This window comes from Manis javanica, chromosome 5 (assembly GCF_040802235.1).
Source record: "Manis javanica isolate MJ-LG chromosome 5, MJ_LKY, whole genome shotgun sequence".
Taxonomy (NCBI): domain Eukaryota; kingdom Metazoa; phylum Chordata; class Mammalia; order Pholidota; family Manidae; genus Manis; species Manis javanica.
The window spans coordinates 168,231,943-168,251,733 of record NC_133160.1 but is presented as its reverse complement, the minus strand read 5'-3'; the positions used below and the strand labels follow the sequence as shown (position 1 = coordinate 168,251,733).

General features: G+C 46.1%; 1 protein-coding gene across 3 annotated transcripts in view; it reads right to left on the bottom strand.

Moving 5' to 3' along the window:
• Positions 1-19,487, bottom strand: part of STK32B (serine/threonine kinase 32B) — a 315,037-nt gene extending 295,550 nt beyond the window's left edge. The window contains exon 1 of one of the 3 annotated variants that reach the window (XM_036991086.2): positions 19,060-19,487. In XM_036991086.2, the coding sequence (XP_036846981.2) occupies positions 19,060-19,111 (52 nt within the window). In that variant the 5' untranslated portion in view covers positions 19,112-19,487. Of the gene's footprint in view, positions 1-2,605; positions 2,755-19,059 lie in introns of those variants that run through there. The other 2 variants (XM_073237856.1, XM_036991081.2) reach the window with 2 other exon arrangements.
• Positions 19,488-19,791: the final 304 nt, after the last annotated feature.

Here is a 19,791-nt window from a genome sequence, read left to right as displayed (position 1 = left end):
CGATAGCAACTGCTTAAAAAACATAAAGAGATTCAACTAAAAGCCAAAAATTGAAATGGAATGGAATATAAAAAAATACTACTTTAATGAAAAATACAAACAAGGAAAATAAGGAGCAAAGAACAGAAAGAATAAATGAATAAATAGTAAGGTGGCAGAATTAAACCCAATTGCATCAAAAATTATATTAAACATAAATGAAGTAAATATTCCAACTAAAGGCAGAACTTTTCAGACAAAACAAAAGAAGAAGATCCAATTATATGCTGTTTAAAGTGATGCTTAAATTCACAGATACTGAAAACTGAAAGGGAAGGGATGGAAAAGATGTACCTGTGCAGCATACACTGACCATCAGAAAGCTGGTGTGGCTAAGTTAATGGCAGTTATTATGGCAGAATTCAAAATAAGCAGAGATAAATAAGATTATTTCATACGATAAAAGTGTCAAGAAGACAAAATAATCCTAAATGTGTGTATAACTGTTAACATATTTTGAAATAAACACATATTGACAAAACTAAAGAAACTAGAAAAATTCACAACCATTCACAGAGATGTTAACACTCGTCTCTCAGTAAACCAACTTTTTTACAATACAGCAAAACTCATCAAGGAGACTAGATCTAGGAGTAAGTGACATATATGGAACACTATACCAAGCACTACAGGATACATACTCTTTTCAAGAGTACATGGGAAGTTTACCAAGATCTGTGAAATGGGGAGACATAAGTCCCAATAAATTCCAAAAGACCGGAAGTGATAAACAGAGCTGGGAATGGGTGCCTGAGGCAAATGAGAGGCGTGAGTCTTTCTGGATTCTGATCTAGATTTCTCAGTGGCTTGATGCTAAAATGGTAGGAGTAAACAGTAAGAGCTGCCATGGGAATGGGGGACTACAGTTAAGGGAGTAGGTGCAATGTACAAAGAAGAGAAAAGCCGAGGATGGCTTTAAAGTTTTGGCTGAGCAGCCGAAAGACTGGAATTGCTATTGGCCAGAAAGACAGGAAGGAGTAGATATGGGGAAATGCAGAGAAACAAGAGTTCAATTGAAGGGCACCGAGAATAAGGTTCCTACTAAATATCCAGGGAAAACCTTCACGTTGGCAAATACAGTTTGAAGTCTGCAGGATACAGGTTGAGCCTGGAAAAAGCCATGAGGGGGTTATCAGCAAATAACATACTGGTGGTACTTTAAATAGACACTACTTCCAATCCATTCAAACCAACACCATATTCGAGACCCTCTGCCCTACAGGCCTTGGCCAGAAATCTGCATTGAAATTGAACACGATGTTCCCATGACTTGTAAGCAGATAAATGCACCCAGAAAGATGGAGAGTGGCTGTATCTCCCATGGGCAACCCAGAGACATAAGCCAAAACGCAGGCCAAGTTACCAACGTGCATCCGGGAGCCTGATCTTGTGCCTATTTGCTGCCTAAGAAAGACAAAGAATCAAAAATTACAGTTTTCTGTCTCTCCCTACCATCACACCGCTGATATTAAAAGGATTGTGAAATGGAAGCTCTGAAAGATCTAGACCTCAGTTTAAGACCACATGACACCTCAGAAATATCAGAAATGTTTGTGATTTTCTGGAAGAAATACAATGTCCCTGCAGATCACTTTCAAATGCTGATCCAAGGCAAGCATGATTCTGGTTAACACATGAAATGTGTGTTCTGCTCATCTTCCTTTGATTCTCCAGGAAGATTGATGGAGTGATTACACTCTGGAGAAGCGGGTTAGGAAACTGTATTGGAACTTATTAAATATGACACGCGGCAACTTTTCAATTTTGTTTAAACCTGTGCTTGAAAATAATTACATTTTAATGGAATTTGTAAATATCTTAGGCCACTTAAGTGAACCACAGGGAATTCTGATGCACCATAATTGTGTTGAATTTGATAAGCTACATTTTCTTGAAGTGGGAACTCACTGGCATTTTCCACAGGATGAGGGAGCCGGAAGGTTTGTAAAGCATGTGTAGGTGTCTTTTTGTTTACAGGTACATCAACAGTGATAAAAGTAACTGTTTAATGATATACAAACATATCCAATTATGGGCAATTATTATCCTTTGCCCTTTCTTATGGTTTATAATGTCTTCTTAGCCATCTTTTTCTCCCCTGGGCAACCTATCCTTCAATCTGCAGGTACCACGATCATTCTAAAATGACAGCCTGGCCACATCACCCCCAGGTTAAATCTAGCCTCTCCTCATCTGCCACTACAGGCCCCGCCTCATGGGCAGTCAGACAGAAAAGCTGTGCTCGGAAGGGCCCTGCGCTTGATCAACCCCTGGGGTTGCTGTCTTTTCTCTCTGAAATGTTGCTTTGTATGGAACTGCGAAGGAGCACCCACACCAGCAGAGGTGCTCAGTAGGGGTGTCCCCCACTCACATTCTGGGTAGCCTTTGTCATGCTCCCTGAGCACAGAATTCTGGGGGAACCACCATGTGTGGAGGTTCAGCAAAGCTACTCCTGAGTAGGCAGGGGCACTGACAGCCCCAAGAGCCTCTGCTCCAACCAGAACCAACCGGCTTCAAACACAGAAAGAGGCTCTCATGACCAAGAGACCCCACCTACCCTTCTTACTTGCGTCAGGTCCCTGTGCTGGCTGATCACTCCACTGAAATGGTGCCGCCGAAGGAAAAGGAAAGAGAGGGCAACCACGGGTTCCTTCTCCCCTCAGCCTCCCCTTGCTCATCGGCAGCTGAAGGCAGAGTTTCAAGACCAGAAATGATACTGGTTGAGTTAATCTTGTGCAACATTTCTGCTGTTCTGGTAAGAGGAAAATACACATGCGTGTGTGTACTCTGGAAGCGGACTTGTGTAATTTTGGTAAATTCCACATATGAATTCAATGCTGTTGCATTTGCATTTAAAAGTGGCATTGCACAGTGGTAATTTCCACTAAGTATGGTAAATGCCACTAAGGGAAGGTACAAGAGAAGACGGCTCTGAGCAGAGAGCTCTCACAGCGCCTGGGTCCACCGGGGTCCAGAACTGTAAGGAATAAACGCCTGTTGCTCACACACACACACCCCAAGTGTGGTATTTCTGGTAACGGCCTGAGCTGACTTAAGACACGTGGCATGACATTCCAGGCTCTCTAACGCCCCTCCTTGGCCTGAGTCCGCAGCCCCACCTGGAAGGCTCCCCCCAGACACCGCCACCACACCCACAGCCCGTTTACTCTGGGCTACCGAGCACCTTCCACTCTGTCCGCCCGCTGTGCCTCTACACATGCTGTCACTGCTCTGAAGGGCCTCCCCACCCCATCTTCCTGGCCCTTTTCCTTCCTTCCCACATGACCACCCCTTTCAGTGCTGCCTGTCCCTCCCGCAGGACCCATCTCAGAAACTGCCTTTTCTGGAAGCACTTCCCGGTCATGGTTTGGGGCCTCCTCTGCAACATTGCATTGAAGTCACAATATAATGGTAAAACTAGGTGTATCCATTTCCTAGGGCCTCCATAACAAAGTGACATAAACCAGGAGGCTTAAAACAACAGAAATGTATTCTCTCACAGTTCTGGAGCTGGAAGTCCTAGACCAAGCTTCTGGCAGGGTTGATTTCTCCTGAGAGTGTTGGGGAGAATCTGTTCCACGCCTCAGTCCCAGGGCCTGGGGACTGCCTGCAGTCTTGGCTGTGCCGTGGCCTGTCGCTCTGTTCGCCAGTCTCTGCCTTCCTGTTCACATGGAATTCCCCCCCGTGTGCATGTCTGCCTTGTGTCCAAATTTCCCCTCTCTATAAGAATGCCAATTCTATTGGATTCCAGCCCATACTAATGACCTCAGTTTAACTTAATTACATCTGTGTCTCTAAATAAGGATATGTTCTGAGGTCTTGGGAGTTAAGCTTCAACATACTTATTTTGGGGACTCAATTCAATCCATTGCATGAGGTATCCAGAAGTCTTTTTCTTTTTTCCCCTCAAACACTTATGATGAGGAACATTTTCTAAAAGATACAGCCCAGTACCTAATGCTCCCTAAAGCCCCACTCCAGCCCCCAAGCTCTCCGTAGGGGCTGCCAAGAGGTTTACAAAAACAAGACTCAAAAGTTGGCTTGACCCCTTTGAAAACCTGAATTGCGTAATTTTGGTAAATTCCACTTTTGAGTTAAATGCTATTGTATTTCACCAGGGGCAGTGACCACCAGCAAGAAGCCAGCCATTCCCCAGTCACTGGCCCCAAACGACTCGCAGAGTCAGGCTTTGGAACACAGGCCTTGACCTTGCTGACAGGAGTAATGGGCGTTCAGGCAAGGGAGCTTTGAGGGCAGAGGCTGACGGAGCAGGCTGTTCCTGAGGAGAATGGAGATGAGAAAGAACCTCCTGACAGCAGGGACTGGAAGTTAGCTGGGAGGCTGTCAGCAGTCAGAGCCACCTTCTTGGGGCTGATGCAGCAGCCAGCCCGACTGCCCTCTTATGTTACATGTGATGTAACTTTTATGTTACATATGACATAAACATATACATTTATGCTGCCATGTGCAAGGCATCCTCTCAGGTGCTTCCCACTGTATGAACCACTTGACACCCATGCCCTCATCTGTTCCCATGGCAACCATGCCAGGCTGCTTCCCCATTCTCCAGAGGAAGAAACTGAGGCTCATGGAGGTCAAGTCATTAGCCCATAGTTACACAGATAATACACAGAAAACTGAGGATCTGAACCTCGTAACCCCACAACCTATGCTTTCAACTTCTATGTAGTAACCTTACTCAGTCACAAAATTTGATCTTATTTAATAAAACTTACAGAGCACTTATTATGTGCCAGACTATGTAATAAACATTTTACATGCATAACTCATTTATTCATCAGAACAGCTTATGAAATAAGGATTATTTAATCCCCATTTTACAGATGCAGGAACTGAGGGTCAAGGAGGTAATGAGACTGACTCAAGGTCACTCAGCTGGAAAGTGTGGAACTCCAGAAAGTCTGACTCCAGGATCTGTGCCCTTCACCACTGTGCTATGTAAGGGCAATCCCAGCAGGAAGAGTCCATGATGGGCCTGGGCAGGGGACCTGGTGCATGCCACAGACACGTATCTCAATCGCTAGGCTGGGCTGGAAGCCACAGTGTGGTTTGAGAGAGAGAGAGCTGATTAAAAGGGCATCAGACTGCAATATTGGAAAGAACAGGTTCTCCTGTCCCTTCAGGGCCTGCTGGTACCTCTGAGCTAAGAGGCAGTACCTGCGCCGGGCATATTCTGCAGGCCCTCCACCAGGCCGACTTCATCCATGCATATGCCGTTCACAGCACTGTAGTTCATTCATTACAAATCCACCCAGAAGGTAGCCACTGAGCAAGACACGGACTGAAGGTCTGCAAAAGGCTCCCAGCACCTTGTTACCCTGAATATCACAGTTTGCATCCATCTGACTTTCCCTTTACTTCATCTTGATCCTATTTACACAAGTCCTAATACATTTTCAATTTAAGCTGGGCATATAAAGTTCCTTAGTAAATAGTTCTATCAAAAGTAAAACCATTCACGATGGGGGGGAAGGGAGGGATAAGGGTGGGGAAAAAGAAAGAGAGCATTACGATTAGCATGTATAGTGCGTGGGGGGCACAGGGAGGGCTGCGCAACACAGAGAAAACAAGTAGTGATTTTACAGCATCTTACTACGCTGATGGACAGTGACTGTGAAGGGGTATGTGGGGGGGACTTGGTGAAGGGGGGAACCTAGTAAATATAATGTTCTTTCTGTAATTGTAGATTAATGATACCAAAATAAAAAATAAAAAAAAAAGTAAAACCATTCAAGAGAGAAAAATGCACTAAATAATTAATAGTGCAGGTAATGCATGGCTATGGTAAAAAATAATATTAATAATTCTGCATGTGGGATGCAAATAACTGTGTTTTGGGAAAGATGGCCCTGAGGCAGAGAACTTTCCAGCTGTACAGAAAGACGTGAAATGAAGCACTGCAATGTTATCCTCTCCAAACCCCAATATTCTCAGGTATAAAGTGAAGCTAACGTTCTCTCTCTTACAGTGATCAAGTAAACCTGTGCATGGAAACTGGTCCACAGAAAGTGTTTCTTAAATATAATTGTTATATTTCTCTTTTCCCACACTACCTTGTCTTGCCAATGGATTTCAGCCCCGGGCAAGTTCACTATGGATTCAGTGAAACCGAAAAATGACAATGGAATGTTTTTGGGGTGAAAGGTTATACCCAACTTTATTCCCATAGTGGCAGGTCAATCACTAGGATCCCGTCCACTCACAGTGAGTCTGCATGCAGCAAGCCGGTCTCTGCCTCTGGGCCTCTCTGCCCCCACAGCGTCTCAGTTTCTGTCCTCGGCGCTGCCACCACTCCCGCCTCTGCTCTCCTCTCCTGCAGCCTTGCAGCCGTGCCACCGTGTCACCCAGAACACTGGGCAGAGCTCTGAGTCAATAACAACGTATTGCCCACATGTGTGTAGTGAGCTAGCCGACCAGGGCCAGGTGAGAATCCTGGCCACAGGGACCTTCACTTTATCCACATACCTCCTCCAGATACTGAAAGGGCACCCCTTCCCTTGCATAGTTTATGGTGATTTTTCTGTCTTTGCTGACAAACACTAAAGAACAAGCAGCTACAATGACAGACACACTGTAAAGCTGTGGGACCCACACTAGCCACTACAAGAGTCACAGGCCCTGTCCTCATGGGGGAGGCAGACAGCAGTGAAGACCTCACACGGACACACGTAGAACCACAGTGGTGATAAAGACAGCAAGGGAGCATGCGGTGATCCGAGGGGTCTTGACCCAGTCGCGAATCAGGCAAGGCACCCTGGAGCAGGCTGAGCGGGGGGTCATAGGCCAGGCGGGGTATGCACAGCATGCCAGGCAGAGGGAACAGCACATGGTAGGGCCCTGGAACAGGAGGGGGTGTGGAACTTAGAAGAACTGAAGAGTGTAAGTAACAACACTGGTTATAAGAGAAGCAGCTGACTGCATGGACCACAGCCACGTGCCAGGGTGGGGCTGAGAACGTGCAGTGATTTAACTCGTGCAGAAAGGGGCGCATGAGAGGAGACAGGTGGGACAGGTGGGCAGGCTCGCACCCACACAGGGCCCTGAGGGCTGAGTTACAGCCCCGAATCTTTACCCTGCAGGCAACAGAAGCCATGAAGGGGCTGAGCGTGGAGGAGCTGAGCTGAACTAACAGGATCGTACTCAAGCCAGAAACCTCCAATCCTGGCTGTTGGGCAGAGGACTCGCCATAGGGCAGGAGAGAGATGGGGAGATGGGAGGCAGCGCATGGGTCCCAGTGAGGCGGGTGGTGGAAGAATGTGAACCTGACTGAGGTCATTTTGAGTTTCAGGTATTAATTCTTTTGAGACACCCAAGTGGAACTACACAGAGGAACACAGATTTGGAACCCAGAGGAGAAACAGTAATTAAGGAAACGGATTACTGAGTCACCATTATCTAGGAGTATGCACCAGGTATTGATGTATCATCTCTCCTCTCCAAACCCACTGCTTTGTGACACTGGAGCAGGACCCTGTAGCCGGTTCGGCGTTTCCAGTTGGCTTCATGTTAGGCATCACCAACAGAGGGCGCAAGAGAGGCCCTGCCAGGCCAGCGTGGGAGGCAGGGCCTTGCCCTCTCTTTCCAGGCGCTCTTTTCCACCTGGCAGCCAATGACCTGGTGTGCAGGGGGCCGGCAGCCCTGCCCTCAGCAGCCCTCGTGGACAGCGGCAGCCAGCACCCTCCAGCAAGTTCCTCTGCTGCCCAGTAGGCTGCCTGTCCTCTGACAACCAGGCCCTCTCCGAAGCGATCCTTGTTTCTGAGTTCTGTTCACGCACCCTCAGCCCTAGCGGGCCCAGCTGTTTTGCTCGAACTGCTAATTCTGCATCTCCAAGGGTCCCTCTGCCTCCTTCCCATGGCTTTTCACGAGATGACAATTCTTTGTACACCTTTTCCCATTTTATAAACCAGTGTGGCTTTGGTTTCCTGATTGCACCGAGACTGATACGGGTGCCTGACAGGTAGGGATTGAGAGATCGCCTGGGCAGGCAGGACAGAGAGCTGGGAAGAGGTTCATGCGCTCAGTCTGGAGGAAACTCAATTCACTGCAAGGGAGAGGCGGCCAGTCTTGCAGAGGAAATAGAGAAGGAACAGCCAGCATCATCATAAAGAACTTAACAAGTGAGATCACAGAACAGGAGAAAATATTTGCAACACACATAACTGACAAAGTTCTCTAAAATATGTAAACAAATCCTACAAATCGTCAGAAAAGGCATATTACTAGTAGAAAAATTAACAAGGCTATGAACAGGCACTTCACAGGAGTGGGAACCAAATACATGAAGAAAACTGAACCTCATTAGCAAGGGAATACAACTTAAAACAAACAATAAAACACCATTTTATGCTGATTCAGTTGGCAAATATAAAGTCAGTAATACTAAGTATTGGCAAGGAGGTTAAGGTATGTTTTCTGTTTGGTAGCCACCAGCCACATGTGGCTTTTGAGCCTCTAAAATGTTGCTTGTCTAATTTAGAGGTACGATAAGTACAAAATACCCAGTTTCAAAGATTTGTCATGAATAAAAGAATATAAAATATCTCAATAATTTTGATATTAAAACAATATTTTAGGCATATTGAGTTAGATAAAATGTATTAAGTTCATTTATTGCTTTTTACCTTTATAATGTCTCTACTAGGATATTTAAAATTACAAATGTGGCTTACCTTTGTATACTTTATCATATTACTTTAGAACAAACAGCATTGATGCACAGCAATGAGTGTCTGTATATGACTTATCAGATGAGTGTATATTGACACAACTACTTTGGAAAACAATTTGCTGTTATCCTATGAAGTGAAACATACACCTATTCTATAACCCAGCAGTTGTCCTATAGGTGTATGTCCTAGAGAAACTCTTGCATATGTGTACCAGGAGAACATATACAAAATTGTTCATACAAGCATTATTCATAATAGAAACCAGAAAGAGACACGTGTCCACTGTCAGAAGAGAGGATATTATGTTTAATCACATAATAGAACTTTCCTGCAATACAGAAAATGACGAGAATACAGTCATCCTGGCCACAATCTGTTTCTTCAGCTGGACTGTGAGCTCACAGGTGAGTTCATTTTCTGAAGTCCAAGAAAAAAAGGCTCCCAATCAACCACTAGTTTTAAGAACCCGAAGATCATGGTGATCCTAGACGGAGCTGTTCTCCAGAAGCATGAAGAGAAACCGGATGCCATGAGTTGAGGACTGAGTTATCATGATAGTGAGGGCTGTGCTTTCAAGAAGTGCAGTGTGAAAGTGAGGCGTGTCAGGTAGTAGCTCCAGGTGGCACTGGTGCAAGCGAGAGCTTATTTGTAGAACACAAAGCCCTACCTACAGGTAAACACTGAGGACAGCAGTTCTGCTTCTGGTTGACTAGGGCACCTTTGGTCAACCCTCCTGCTAAGAAACTAGAATAACTATACAAAATGTATCTGTTAGAAGGAATCATAATGCAATCAAAGAAGTAAGGAACTGCAGTTCCTGGCCCTCAAACTTAGACGCCTACAAAAAGCAAAACAAGAATCTGTCTGAGGAAACATAACCATACAAAGCCTCCAATTATCCATTTCCCTACTATTTCTCATCTAATGTCCCTGCATGTAATAAAAAAACAAGTGGCAAGTGAGAAAACAAGAGGCATCGAAGAGGAAACAGTTGACAATAGAAACAGAAGGTTACCAAATAATGGAGTCATCAAACATGTCTTCCAAGTAAACTTGATTAATACGTTTAAGAAATTAAAAGGCAAGCTTGGAGAATGTCAGCTGAGAAGCAGAAGCCATCAAAGGGAACCAAATGGGAATTCTAGAACTGAAAAACATTAATATTAAGAACTTAAAGGTTATACTCAATAGCAGATAAACAGACCTGAAGCTATTACAGAAGAAATAGCCTAGAGGCAAATATACAGACAAAAACAAAGAGAGACAAAAAGAATTTTTGAACATACAGAAATATTGTCAAAGCCACGCGAAGCACAGTTACAAGGTCTAATACCTGTACAGTTTGAGTTTGATAATGTGAGGAGAAAGAGTATCAGAAATGATATCTGAAAATATAATAAGAACCCTGCACAATTAACAAAGCCACTAAGACAGATTCAAAAAGAGGACGCACAGCAGAAAATGGCCAGAACACCAGACACCAGACTTAGGCACAGCACGGTAAAATATCTGGAAATGAAATACAAAATCCTAAAAGTAGCCAGACGAGAAAAACTTAAAAAGGAGCAAAAATAGTACGGACAGCTATCTTTAAATCAGAAATAATGAAAGCCAAAGATAATAGAATTATATCTTCAAAATACTGAAGGGGAAAGTTGCTGACATAGAATCTGATATCCAGCAAGATAATCATTCATAAATAGTCAAAAACAGACATGTTCAGAGAAACCTAAAGGGAATGTTAAAGAAAATACTTCAGACAGAATGAAAATAATTCCATTGGAAGCTTGTAAGTAGAGGAGGAAACAGAGAACAGAATACATGAGTAAATATCATCAGTGACCTAAGATTCTACTGCAAAAACCTAGAATAAGAACAGTAAATTAATCAAAAGAGTATACAGGAAAAAATTTAATTGAGAACATAAATCAGTGAATCAGGAAGCAAACAAATAAAAAATAACAAAGCCAAAGCTATTTTTCAATTATAAAACTGATAAACTCAAACAAGACCAATCAAGAAAAGTAAAGGAAAAAGAAAACACAAATTACCAGATCAGAATTGAAAAAGAAGACATCACTACAGATCCTTCAAACACTGAAAAGATCAAGAGGATATTATGAACAACATTATGGCAACACATGGGAAGCTCAGAAATAGCAACAATCCTGTGCAAACTCTCCCAGAGAATTGTAAGAAATGGGTTACTTCCAAATTCTTTTAATGAGGCCAATATAACCTTGAGACAAAAATCTAATGAAGACATTAAGGGATGCTCCTTCTCACTCTTCTCTGGAAGGTTGTGTGGGTTCCTGTTATTTCCAACATTTGGAAGAATTTGCCTCTGAAGACATCTGGGCCTAGACCTTTCGTCTCAGAAAAGTTTTTATTACAGATTCAATTCTTTCATAGATGTAGAATTATTCAGATACTTAAATTCTGCTTGCGTTATTTTTGGTAAGTTGTGTTTCCCAGAGTAGTTATTTTATCTATGTTTCAAAGATACTGGCATAATGTTCATAACATTCTCTTATGAAAAATTTATAAACACAAATATTAGCAAATCAAATCTAATAATATATCACATTATGAGAAAATGAGTTCTATGCCAAGAATGAAAGGTTGATTTAATACTTAAAAACCTTATAAAAATTTCATTCTTCACCTAATCAGATAAAGGAGAAAAACCACATACCATCTCATAGATGAAGAAAAGCATTTACTTGTATATCTGACCCTCATGAATAATAAGAACTCTCAGCAAATCAGGATAGAAGGAGAATTTTTTAACTTGATAAAGGGCATCGATGATAACAACACAGTTAACAATTGTAAAATAGTGAACGCCATATGCTTGTGGAAGGGCTGGTTTTGTTAAGTATGCCAACCAGGACAGGCTATTTTCTGCAGTAACAAGCAACAAATTTCAGTGGTTTAAAACAGCAAAAGTGTCAGGACCCTCAGAGCTCCTTCAAGAACAATTTCTCCATCTCTGTCTGCAGTTGCTCAGAGCCCAGAACTGGATGACTAAGTATTGCCAAGAATATTTTGTTCCTTTCAGTTCTCTTAGGAAAATGCTTAGGTTCAGTGTTAGCTTTGCTGTTTGATCCTCCTAAAGCACTGATCCTTCTTCTCTCAAGGCATTTAAATCCTTCCATCAAGACAACATAAATCCTGTTCCATCCTAACACCCTGTTCTCTCCAGCTCATACCATGGCAGAGCCATCTCCTCTCTCTCCCCACTTTTGTTGTCCCATAAAATGGACATTTTGTCTTCCCCAGAAAGAAAAGGGGGAAAGTCTGCCTTTAACAGAAGAGAAGTAACACCTGAGCCATGACGTGCAAGAATCTGATAGCCATTCATCACTTCAGGCTGCCATCTGGGGGAGTCCCTGGGGCCTCTCTGAGCACCATGACGGGGAACCAGCATGGAGCCCACTCCACAGACTCAATTCCTGCCCAAGCAAGCTTCAAAGTTCAGGGGCAGGTACAGAAAGGTCATTCTGGACTCCAGCCCAAGGCCTGTCCTCCAAGCCAGCTGGGAGTAAGTCTGAATAACGGCACTTGTTCCTCAAGGGCTTCTGAACCCAGCAAGTGGTTACTTCCATCTTTCATTCTGCAAATAGCTGCTGCACGCCTCCACTGGCCCTGTCCTAGGTCTTGAAGACACGAAGGTGAAAAAGAAATAACAGTTGTTCTTCAGGAGGTCCCAATCTAGTGCAGAAAAGGGACATGTAACCAAACAATGACATGAAATATGCCCACGTGCTCCAGACCATGTCGAAAGACATGCCACAATAACAGCTGCTTGGGTGGCTGCTTCTGGTTTTTACCTGCCTGCCCAGAGTCCCCCTTCCGTTCCTCTGATACTACAGTGTTTCCTGGGAGAATCCTTCACATACCTTCTTAGTCCAAATGCTCCAGTGGAATCAACCCCATCCCCTGATCCCAGGGTGGGCACGTGATCTAGCCTGGCCAAGCCGAGCCTCATTCTCCTGGTCACAGCGATCGGTTCAAGAATGCCCAAGACTTTATCGGAACCAACCAGAACAAACCATGAGAGTTTTCTGCAACAACTGTGAATAAGATGCTCCCGTTTCCGTTCTCAGAGCTGTGAGCCTGGGGCCTGGAGGTGTCGGGGCCTGCCTGCAGCCGCCCCAGAGGAGTGCGGCGCCTGCAAAGAGGCCCCCTGATGGGGTCATTCGGGAATCCAATCCAACCATGGCTGACGAGATCCACAGCTTCATGCGTCCATTTATTCACCCATCAAAAATGCACTGGGCATCTTCTGTGTTCCAGGTGTTCCTTCAGGCCTTGGGGACACAGCAGCGAATAAATGTCACCACATCCGTGCCTTAAAGAAGCTTGTGGCCAAGTGAGGAAGACAGACAGTAACCAGAGGAAGGAGAGAGAGGAGGTCAGAGAGGCGGGTCCTAGCACCGGACGGGGACCTCCCCTCTCCTGTCTTTTAGGTCCTGCCCGGGGGTGGGGGAAGGGGTGATTCAGCAGAGGACGGACACGCCCACTGCCCGTTTCAAAAGGCTCCCTCTGCCTGCTGCACTAAGGTAACCCTAAAGGGGGAGAAAAGCCAAGGAAGACCAGTTATGGAGGCTGCTGTGATATTCTAAGCAAGAGATGTGACCCCGGCTCGGACCGGAGCAGCAGTGCTGGAGGGGCAGAGCGGTGGCCAGAGCCAGCCAGTCCCCTGGGAAGGACCCCAGGCTGGTTTCTGTCATTTACAACTGAAGGAGGCTCACCTACCATGCCATCCACACTAAATGCACCATTATTTTGTGTACTTCTAAGAAATGCTGCCAATTAATCTATGGTGAGATTCTTTCTCATTCCTTGAAAGAGTTCTTTTCAACCTATTATATAGCATGTCAGTGTGAGCAGCTGTGACCCCATACAAACAATAAAACGACATCACAAGTACCACCTTGGCCTGCACTGATCATAAACCACATCTCAGCAACAGAGATGTTAAAGCATGGAAATGTGTACCTTAGAATCAGTGAAATACAATAGTGTGGAAACATACACCCAACTTTATATAGAGAGAGATGATTGAGACCTGTTTTCCACTTACACAATCCATACCTATTTTCTACAGGTATTGAAAGGTATAGATTAATCCTATCATTCATTTCTGCAGAACAATCTTGTATTGACGGCCCTATTTTTAACCCCCACCATACAAGACAAATCAAAACGCATTTTCAAAAATAAAACAAATGAACAAGACAAAAGAAATAGGCTCATAAACACAGAGAACAGACTGTGGATTACCATGGAGGAGTGGGGGATGGGTGAAATAGGTGAACTTCAGGTGATAAGATGAATGAGTCTTGGGGATGAAAGTACAGCACAGGGAATATAGTCAGTAATACTCTAGTATCTTTGTATGGTAAGAGATGGTAACTGTACTTATCATGGTGAGCTTTTAATAATGTATATAATTGTTGGATCACTGTTGCACATCTGAAACCAATATAATATTGTACATCAGCTACATTCAATACAGGTTTTAAATGCACTTTCAAATGAGATGTAGATCTTAAAACCTAAGGTTTATATCCTACACTCCTATGTTGAGACATGCACGTGAAATAGACACAGAGCCCATAAGCCTACATCCTTCCCATGGTCTCTCTCTGGCCTCTATCTCTGTTCATACTCTCTGTATAAGAGAAGAGTTTATTCCAAGCAACTCTGAGGTTTCTCAGAATATTCTTGGTTACCACCTTAGGCACAAGCCACAGTTGGTACAAATATGGAAACCAAGGTGATATGAGTGAGCTTGCCTGAAGTCCAAAAAGTATTGTGACAAAATTAGGCACAACCCTGCAGCATAGAGATTTCAGCCACTCTGAATGGCAAATGACACAGACAAGCCAGGTTCAAAGGACTGTCTCCCGGTGAAGCACGACCGCAGCGTTAGAGAGTAATTATTTCATTACCTTAGGTATCTGAATATTGCCAGAGGAAAATGACTTTTGTTGTATATGTATTTCAACCAAGAGAATGTTTTCATGTTCTAAGCTGCATGTCAAGTCACCTCGTCCAATAATAACACATATTTTTAAATGTCCCTTTAAGTCACGACAATCTAAAATGAGAATACCCATAGCTGGTTATGATGTTGTTTAAGTCATTATTCCCAAAGGTGGATGCTGCCCATCGATTGATAAAATATTGATTAAAAACCTCTGGAATAATTTAACAGCATGTCGCTGGTGTCCTAAAAAGTATTCAAACCCTTTGATCCAATAATCTCACTCCTTGCACCTCATTTTAAGGGATTCATTTAAAAGAAGAAAAAAGTACAAAAATTTCAAGCAACTTATTTATAAAGATGGAAAACTGAAAACAACCTAAATGTCTAACAATAAGAAAATATTTAAGTAAATTATGAGTTCCATTATGATAGTAAATTATGATAGTGATGGAATATTATAACCCATTAAAATATTAATCCTGAAAACATTATAGCTACATGAACTACTAAAATACAATGCTAAGAGCAAAAGCAGAAATCGTTTTACTTGTAGGTGTGCACTTACACTAAAAACGTCTAGATGTGGATAAGGACAGTTTGGGAAAGCATGTTCATTCACTGGACCATGCTTAAAATCCTTCAGTGACCCCAGATGCTTCTAAGATCAAGTCTAAAACATATGGCCACTGGGTCCTTTGAGGCCAGGGGAAAAAAAAACTTAAAAGCAATTTTGATGTATGGAATGGCTTATGATTTTGTTTTCTTTCCCAGAACTTGCATAATGATAGATTCTCAACAAATGTCTTTTTGAAGATGGTATCTGGGATGATTATTGAAAACAATCAAGTGCTGTCAGACTATATTGTTGTTATCTTCCTATCAACCTTTGTAGCAAAGGACCTCTAAGGGAGTGTCATCATCTCATTCGGCCTGGTCATTCATATTGGCTGATGAATTTTCCTGTGGGCCCCCAGAGGCAGCACAGGAAACACTGGAGGTGCCAGGCTCTGGAGTCTAACAGACTGGGGTGTGAGTCCCAGCTCGCCCACAAGGAACTGGTTGACAGGCCATGGGATTTTCGTAAAATTTTCAGTCACCTCTTTAGTAAAATGTAGATTCTGAGATGAGTTATGATAATGATTGGGAATTAGGTGTGAAGCATTAATCTACACAATGCATCAGTAAGTTACAGTTGCTCTTAATATTACCTGGATGCAAGTTGAACTTCTGCCATCAGAACACAGATGGTCATGGCACAGTTATGCATTGGCAAACCTTTAGCTATGGTTTAGCAGTCAGTTACTTACAAACCAGATTTGTTCTGGCCAGTAGGTGTTTGAACCTTCAGCTACCCAGTGACTCCAGTTTGGGAAAGCATGTTCATTCACTGGACCATGCTTAAAATCCTTCAGTGACCCCAGAAGCTTGTAAGATCAAGTCCTAAACATATGGCTACTGGCTCCATTGATGCCAGGCCAGCACTCAGGGCTCATCTCCTGTGCCTTCCAGCCTTGTACTCTACACACTAAATACCCCACAACCTCCTCAATGAACCATGATTACTCTTTACCATCTGCCTTTGCACATTCTGTTCCTTCCCTCTGAAATACCTTTCACCCCTTTACCAACTCCTCCTTCCTAGTAATTCTTGCCATTTCTATAAGAGTCACACCTAAGGGGAAGTCTTCTCTGACCCTTCCTCCCTACCTCTAGGATGCCACAGTCCCCTGAGCACACCGAATTGTCCTGACTGTTGATTTGCTCTGGAAGCTTCCCAAGAGTTAAGACTTTGCCTTCATCTTCTCTGCATTCCTGGTGCCCAGCACAGGGGTGGGTGCAGGAAAGATGATCAATGAATGCCCACAGAATAAATGAATCTGTTGGTGACAAATAAACAGTGTTTCACTTGCACAGGGAACTAATTCAGAAATGTGCTGGCAAAATCAAACAAGTTAATGTTTCACTGGTCTGAAAGCCGGTGAAATGAGTCCTAACCTTGTATTTCAACAAACCCCAAAACAGGTGGTTAACCTTGGGCCCAATTGCCTTTGGAATGAGGAACAACAACAGGAAAATTAAAAGGTTGGCTACACCAGATATAACTATTTTGCAAATAAACATTTTAAAGCACATTTAAATGTGATAAAAGATACAGTTCTCAATAAAAGGGGGGGCAAATTTCCTCTGCAAATAAAAGGCAAAGAAAGATGTTAAGAAGATGACTGAAACTATGACCTTTGACCCAGGTGAGAACCATGAACCCCTAAAACTGGAGGTAATATGTAAGTTTGGCTTTCTTCTGGGAAAGGAATTCATGGCTTTCATCAAAGGATCCTGTTATGGGATCAACTGTGCCCCTTCCAAACTTCATATAAAGAAACAAGCTCCAAGGTGACTACATTTGGTGACAGGGCCTGTAAGGAGATAATGAATGTCAAGTGAAGTCATAAGAGTGGGGTCCTAGTCCGATAAGACTGGGAAGAGAAGAGACAGCAGAGACCTACGTCCTCGAGCACACGGAAGGGCGGCCATGTGAGGGTGCAGGGAGCAGGCGGCCGTCTGCGGGCCAGGAGAGAGGCCTCGCCGGACACCAACCCTGAGGGCACCCTGCGCTTGGACTTCCAGCCTCCAGAACGGTGAAAAAATAAATGTCTGTTGTTTAAGTCCTCGCCACCAACAATCTCTGTCATTTAAGCATCTGTGGACCCTTGCTGCGGCAGCCTGAGCAGCCTAACATAGATCCCTTCCGCAGAACAGACAGGAAGCACTCACTTGTCGAGAACAGGAAGTTTTGGCCCAAGTCACCCTCTCCATCTGCCAATGAGTAACGTAAAGGATTCAGAGCAGCCTGAATGTAATCTCAATCTCGAAGGATAAAAGTGCTCAAAGGGACAGACCACACCCCCCCACGCAGGCTGCCCCTCAGCAGAGCACACCTGCAAACGCTCATTTCAGTCAGGATCACTTTCACTTCCACGGAGAAGTTCAGGGTCAAGGTGAACCTGGCTGGGGACGAGCTCAGATACACAGTGTCCAGACCCTTCCTGGGGCACACAAGCCCCTCCACCACCCCCTGCCCACCTGTCCTCCCTCTGCTGCTGGCTCCCCACCTGCCGTGCTCCAGACGGCACAGTCAGGATGACTCGGTGCCTCACTGGCTCCCAGCCCCACCACTGCCCTTACCACCAGGACGGTCACTGATCATTCAGTGCCACCAGAGTAAGAACTCCTCTGAGAAAGGACCTAATGGGGCTGACTCACTTAACTGACACTGCCGGTCTCCATGTATCCCTTTGAGGGGAACTCCGGGTGAGTGTCTGGCTACCACCCGCAGCCTTGGAGGTTCTAGAAACCACGATTTAACACAAGCCTGTGCTTGGAGCTGGAATGAGCACTGCCTCCAGGGCAGGCTGTCCAGCCTCAAAGCCGGCTCTGCCCCTTAAGAGCTGTGACTACAGCAGGATCTTTCTTCAACTGCTGAATGGAACAACCAAAGCCCCCACTTCATCAGGTTGCCACGAGGACTGAATGAGCCCATGTAAGGCCTTAGAATGGTGCCTGGCCCATAGTACGTGCTCACTACACGTGAGCTCTTATTTGGGGCAGGGTGGAGACTGGAGAACCCACCACAGGTAAGAAATCGAGTTTCCAGAGACAGAAAGTTAACAGGTCACCAGGAGCACGTGTAGAGGTCTGCACTGCCAATATTTATAAAGCACTTTCCACATGGATTTTCAGTAGTTAAGCTTCAAACAAGCTTCAAACCCTGCAGGCCAGTAAATGGTATCAGAATTCTCATGGGTGAGGAAACAGGTTTCAGACAGGATACACAGCACGGAAATGGGGTTCTGCTGGTCCAAACACCCAGCTCTGTCGCCCGGAGCCGCAGGGAACGCCAGCCCTGGAGCCGAGATGAGGCTGGACACCGCTAACTGCTCCACCAGGGAGGCTGCCACGGGCGTCCCGCCTCCCTCGGAGTCCCCGAGTTCAACCTAGAAAAGTTTCCCTAGGCTGTCCCGGGCGAAGGAGGCGGGCAGCGTGGCACCTGCCCACGCAGGAGACCAGCGCGTTGTGGACGCCTGCACAGGCCGCCTCCTCCAGCCCGAGCAACATCCGGACCCGCCCGCCAGGTCATCTCCTCCCTGCTGCTCCCCGAGTGGAGCTCCGGGTTCCACGCACCGCTCGATCCGCGTGCCCGGCCCCCGCGGCCCCTCGGGGCACCGCCGCCCGGAGGCTGCGGGGGAGACGCCCCCGCCCGCGGCGGGACGGACGGAGGCCGCCGGCCGAAGCCGGAGTGGGGCGGGCGTGGTGGGCGCCCCTCCGCCCTCTTACCTTCCTCGTTCTCGTCAAACACGGGGGGCTTGTGGGAGTGGCTCCCGCCCATATTCCGCCGCCGCGGCCGCCCCGCGCCGCTGCTACATGCCCGGCCGCCGGCCGCGGGCTCCGGGGCGGGCGCCCAGCCCAGCTGCAGCCGCGCACCGAGCCGGAGCGGCCGAGCGCAGCGCAGGGCGAGCCGCGCCCGCCGGGCCACGACGCCGCTCCTTGCGGCCGCCCCGCCGTCCCTCCGCGCCCGGGCTGCGCTCGCTGGTGCCCCGCGCCTGGCGCCCGCTCGGGAACCCGAGAGCGTCCCGCGCCGCCGGGCCACGAGCCGCGCTCCTCGCCGGCTGCAGCGGGCGGGGGACCGGAGGCGGCGCGGGCGGAGGAGGAGGCGAAGGAGCGGAAGGCGGGAACAGGCGGGAGCCCCGCGGAGGGGGCGCGGCGGAGCAGCGCAGCCCCGGGGGGCGGCGTGGATGGGGCGTCGCCGCGGGCCCGCGCAGCGCAGGGGGTGTGACGCCTCCCCGCCGTGCTGCCCCGGGCTGAGAGCAGGGTCAGCCCAGGGGAGTCGCGGGCCCAGCGTAGGGGCGCTCCCTCCTGGCGGGAAGGGATCTGTGCGCACCTACTATGCGCCAGGCCCTGGCTCAGGGCCCTATAAACCCCATCTCACGTCACCTCTCAACAAGCCAACGATTATAAGAATCACTGTTCCCTATTTTAGCGTCGGGTAGACCGAAGTTCAGAGCTAAC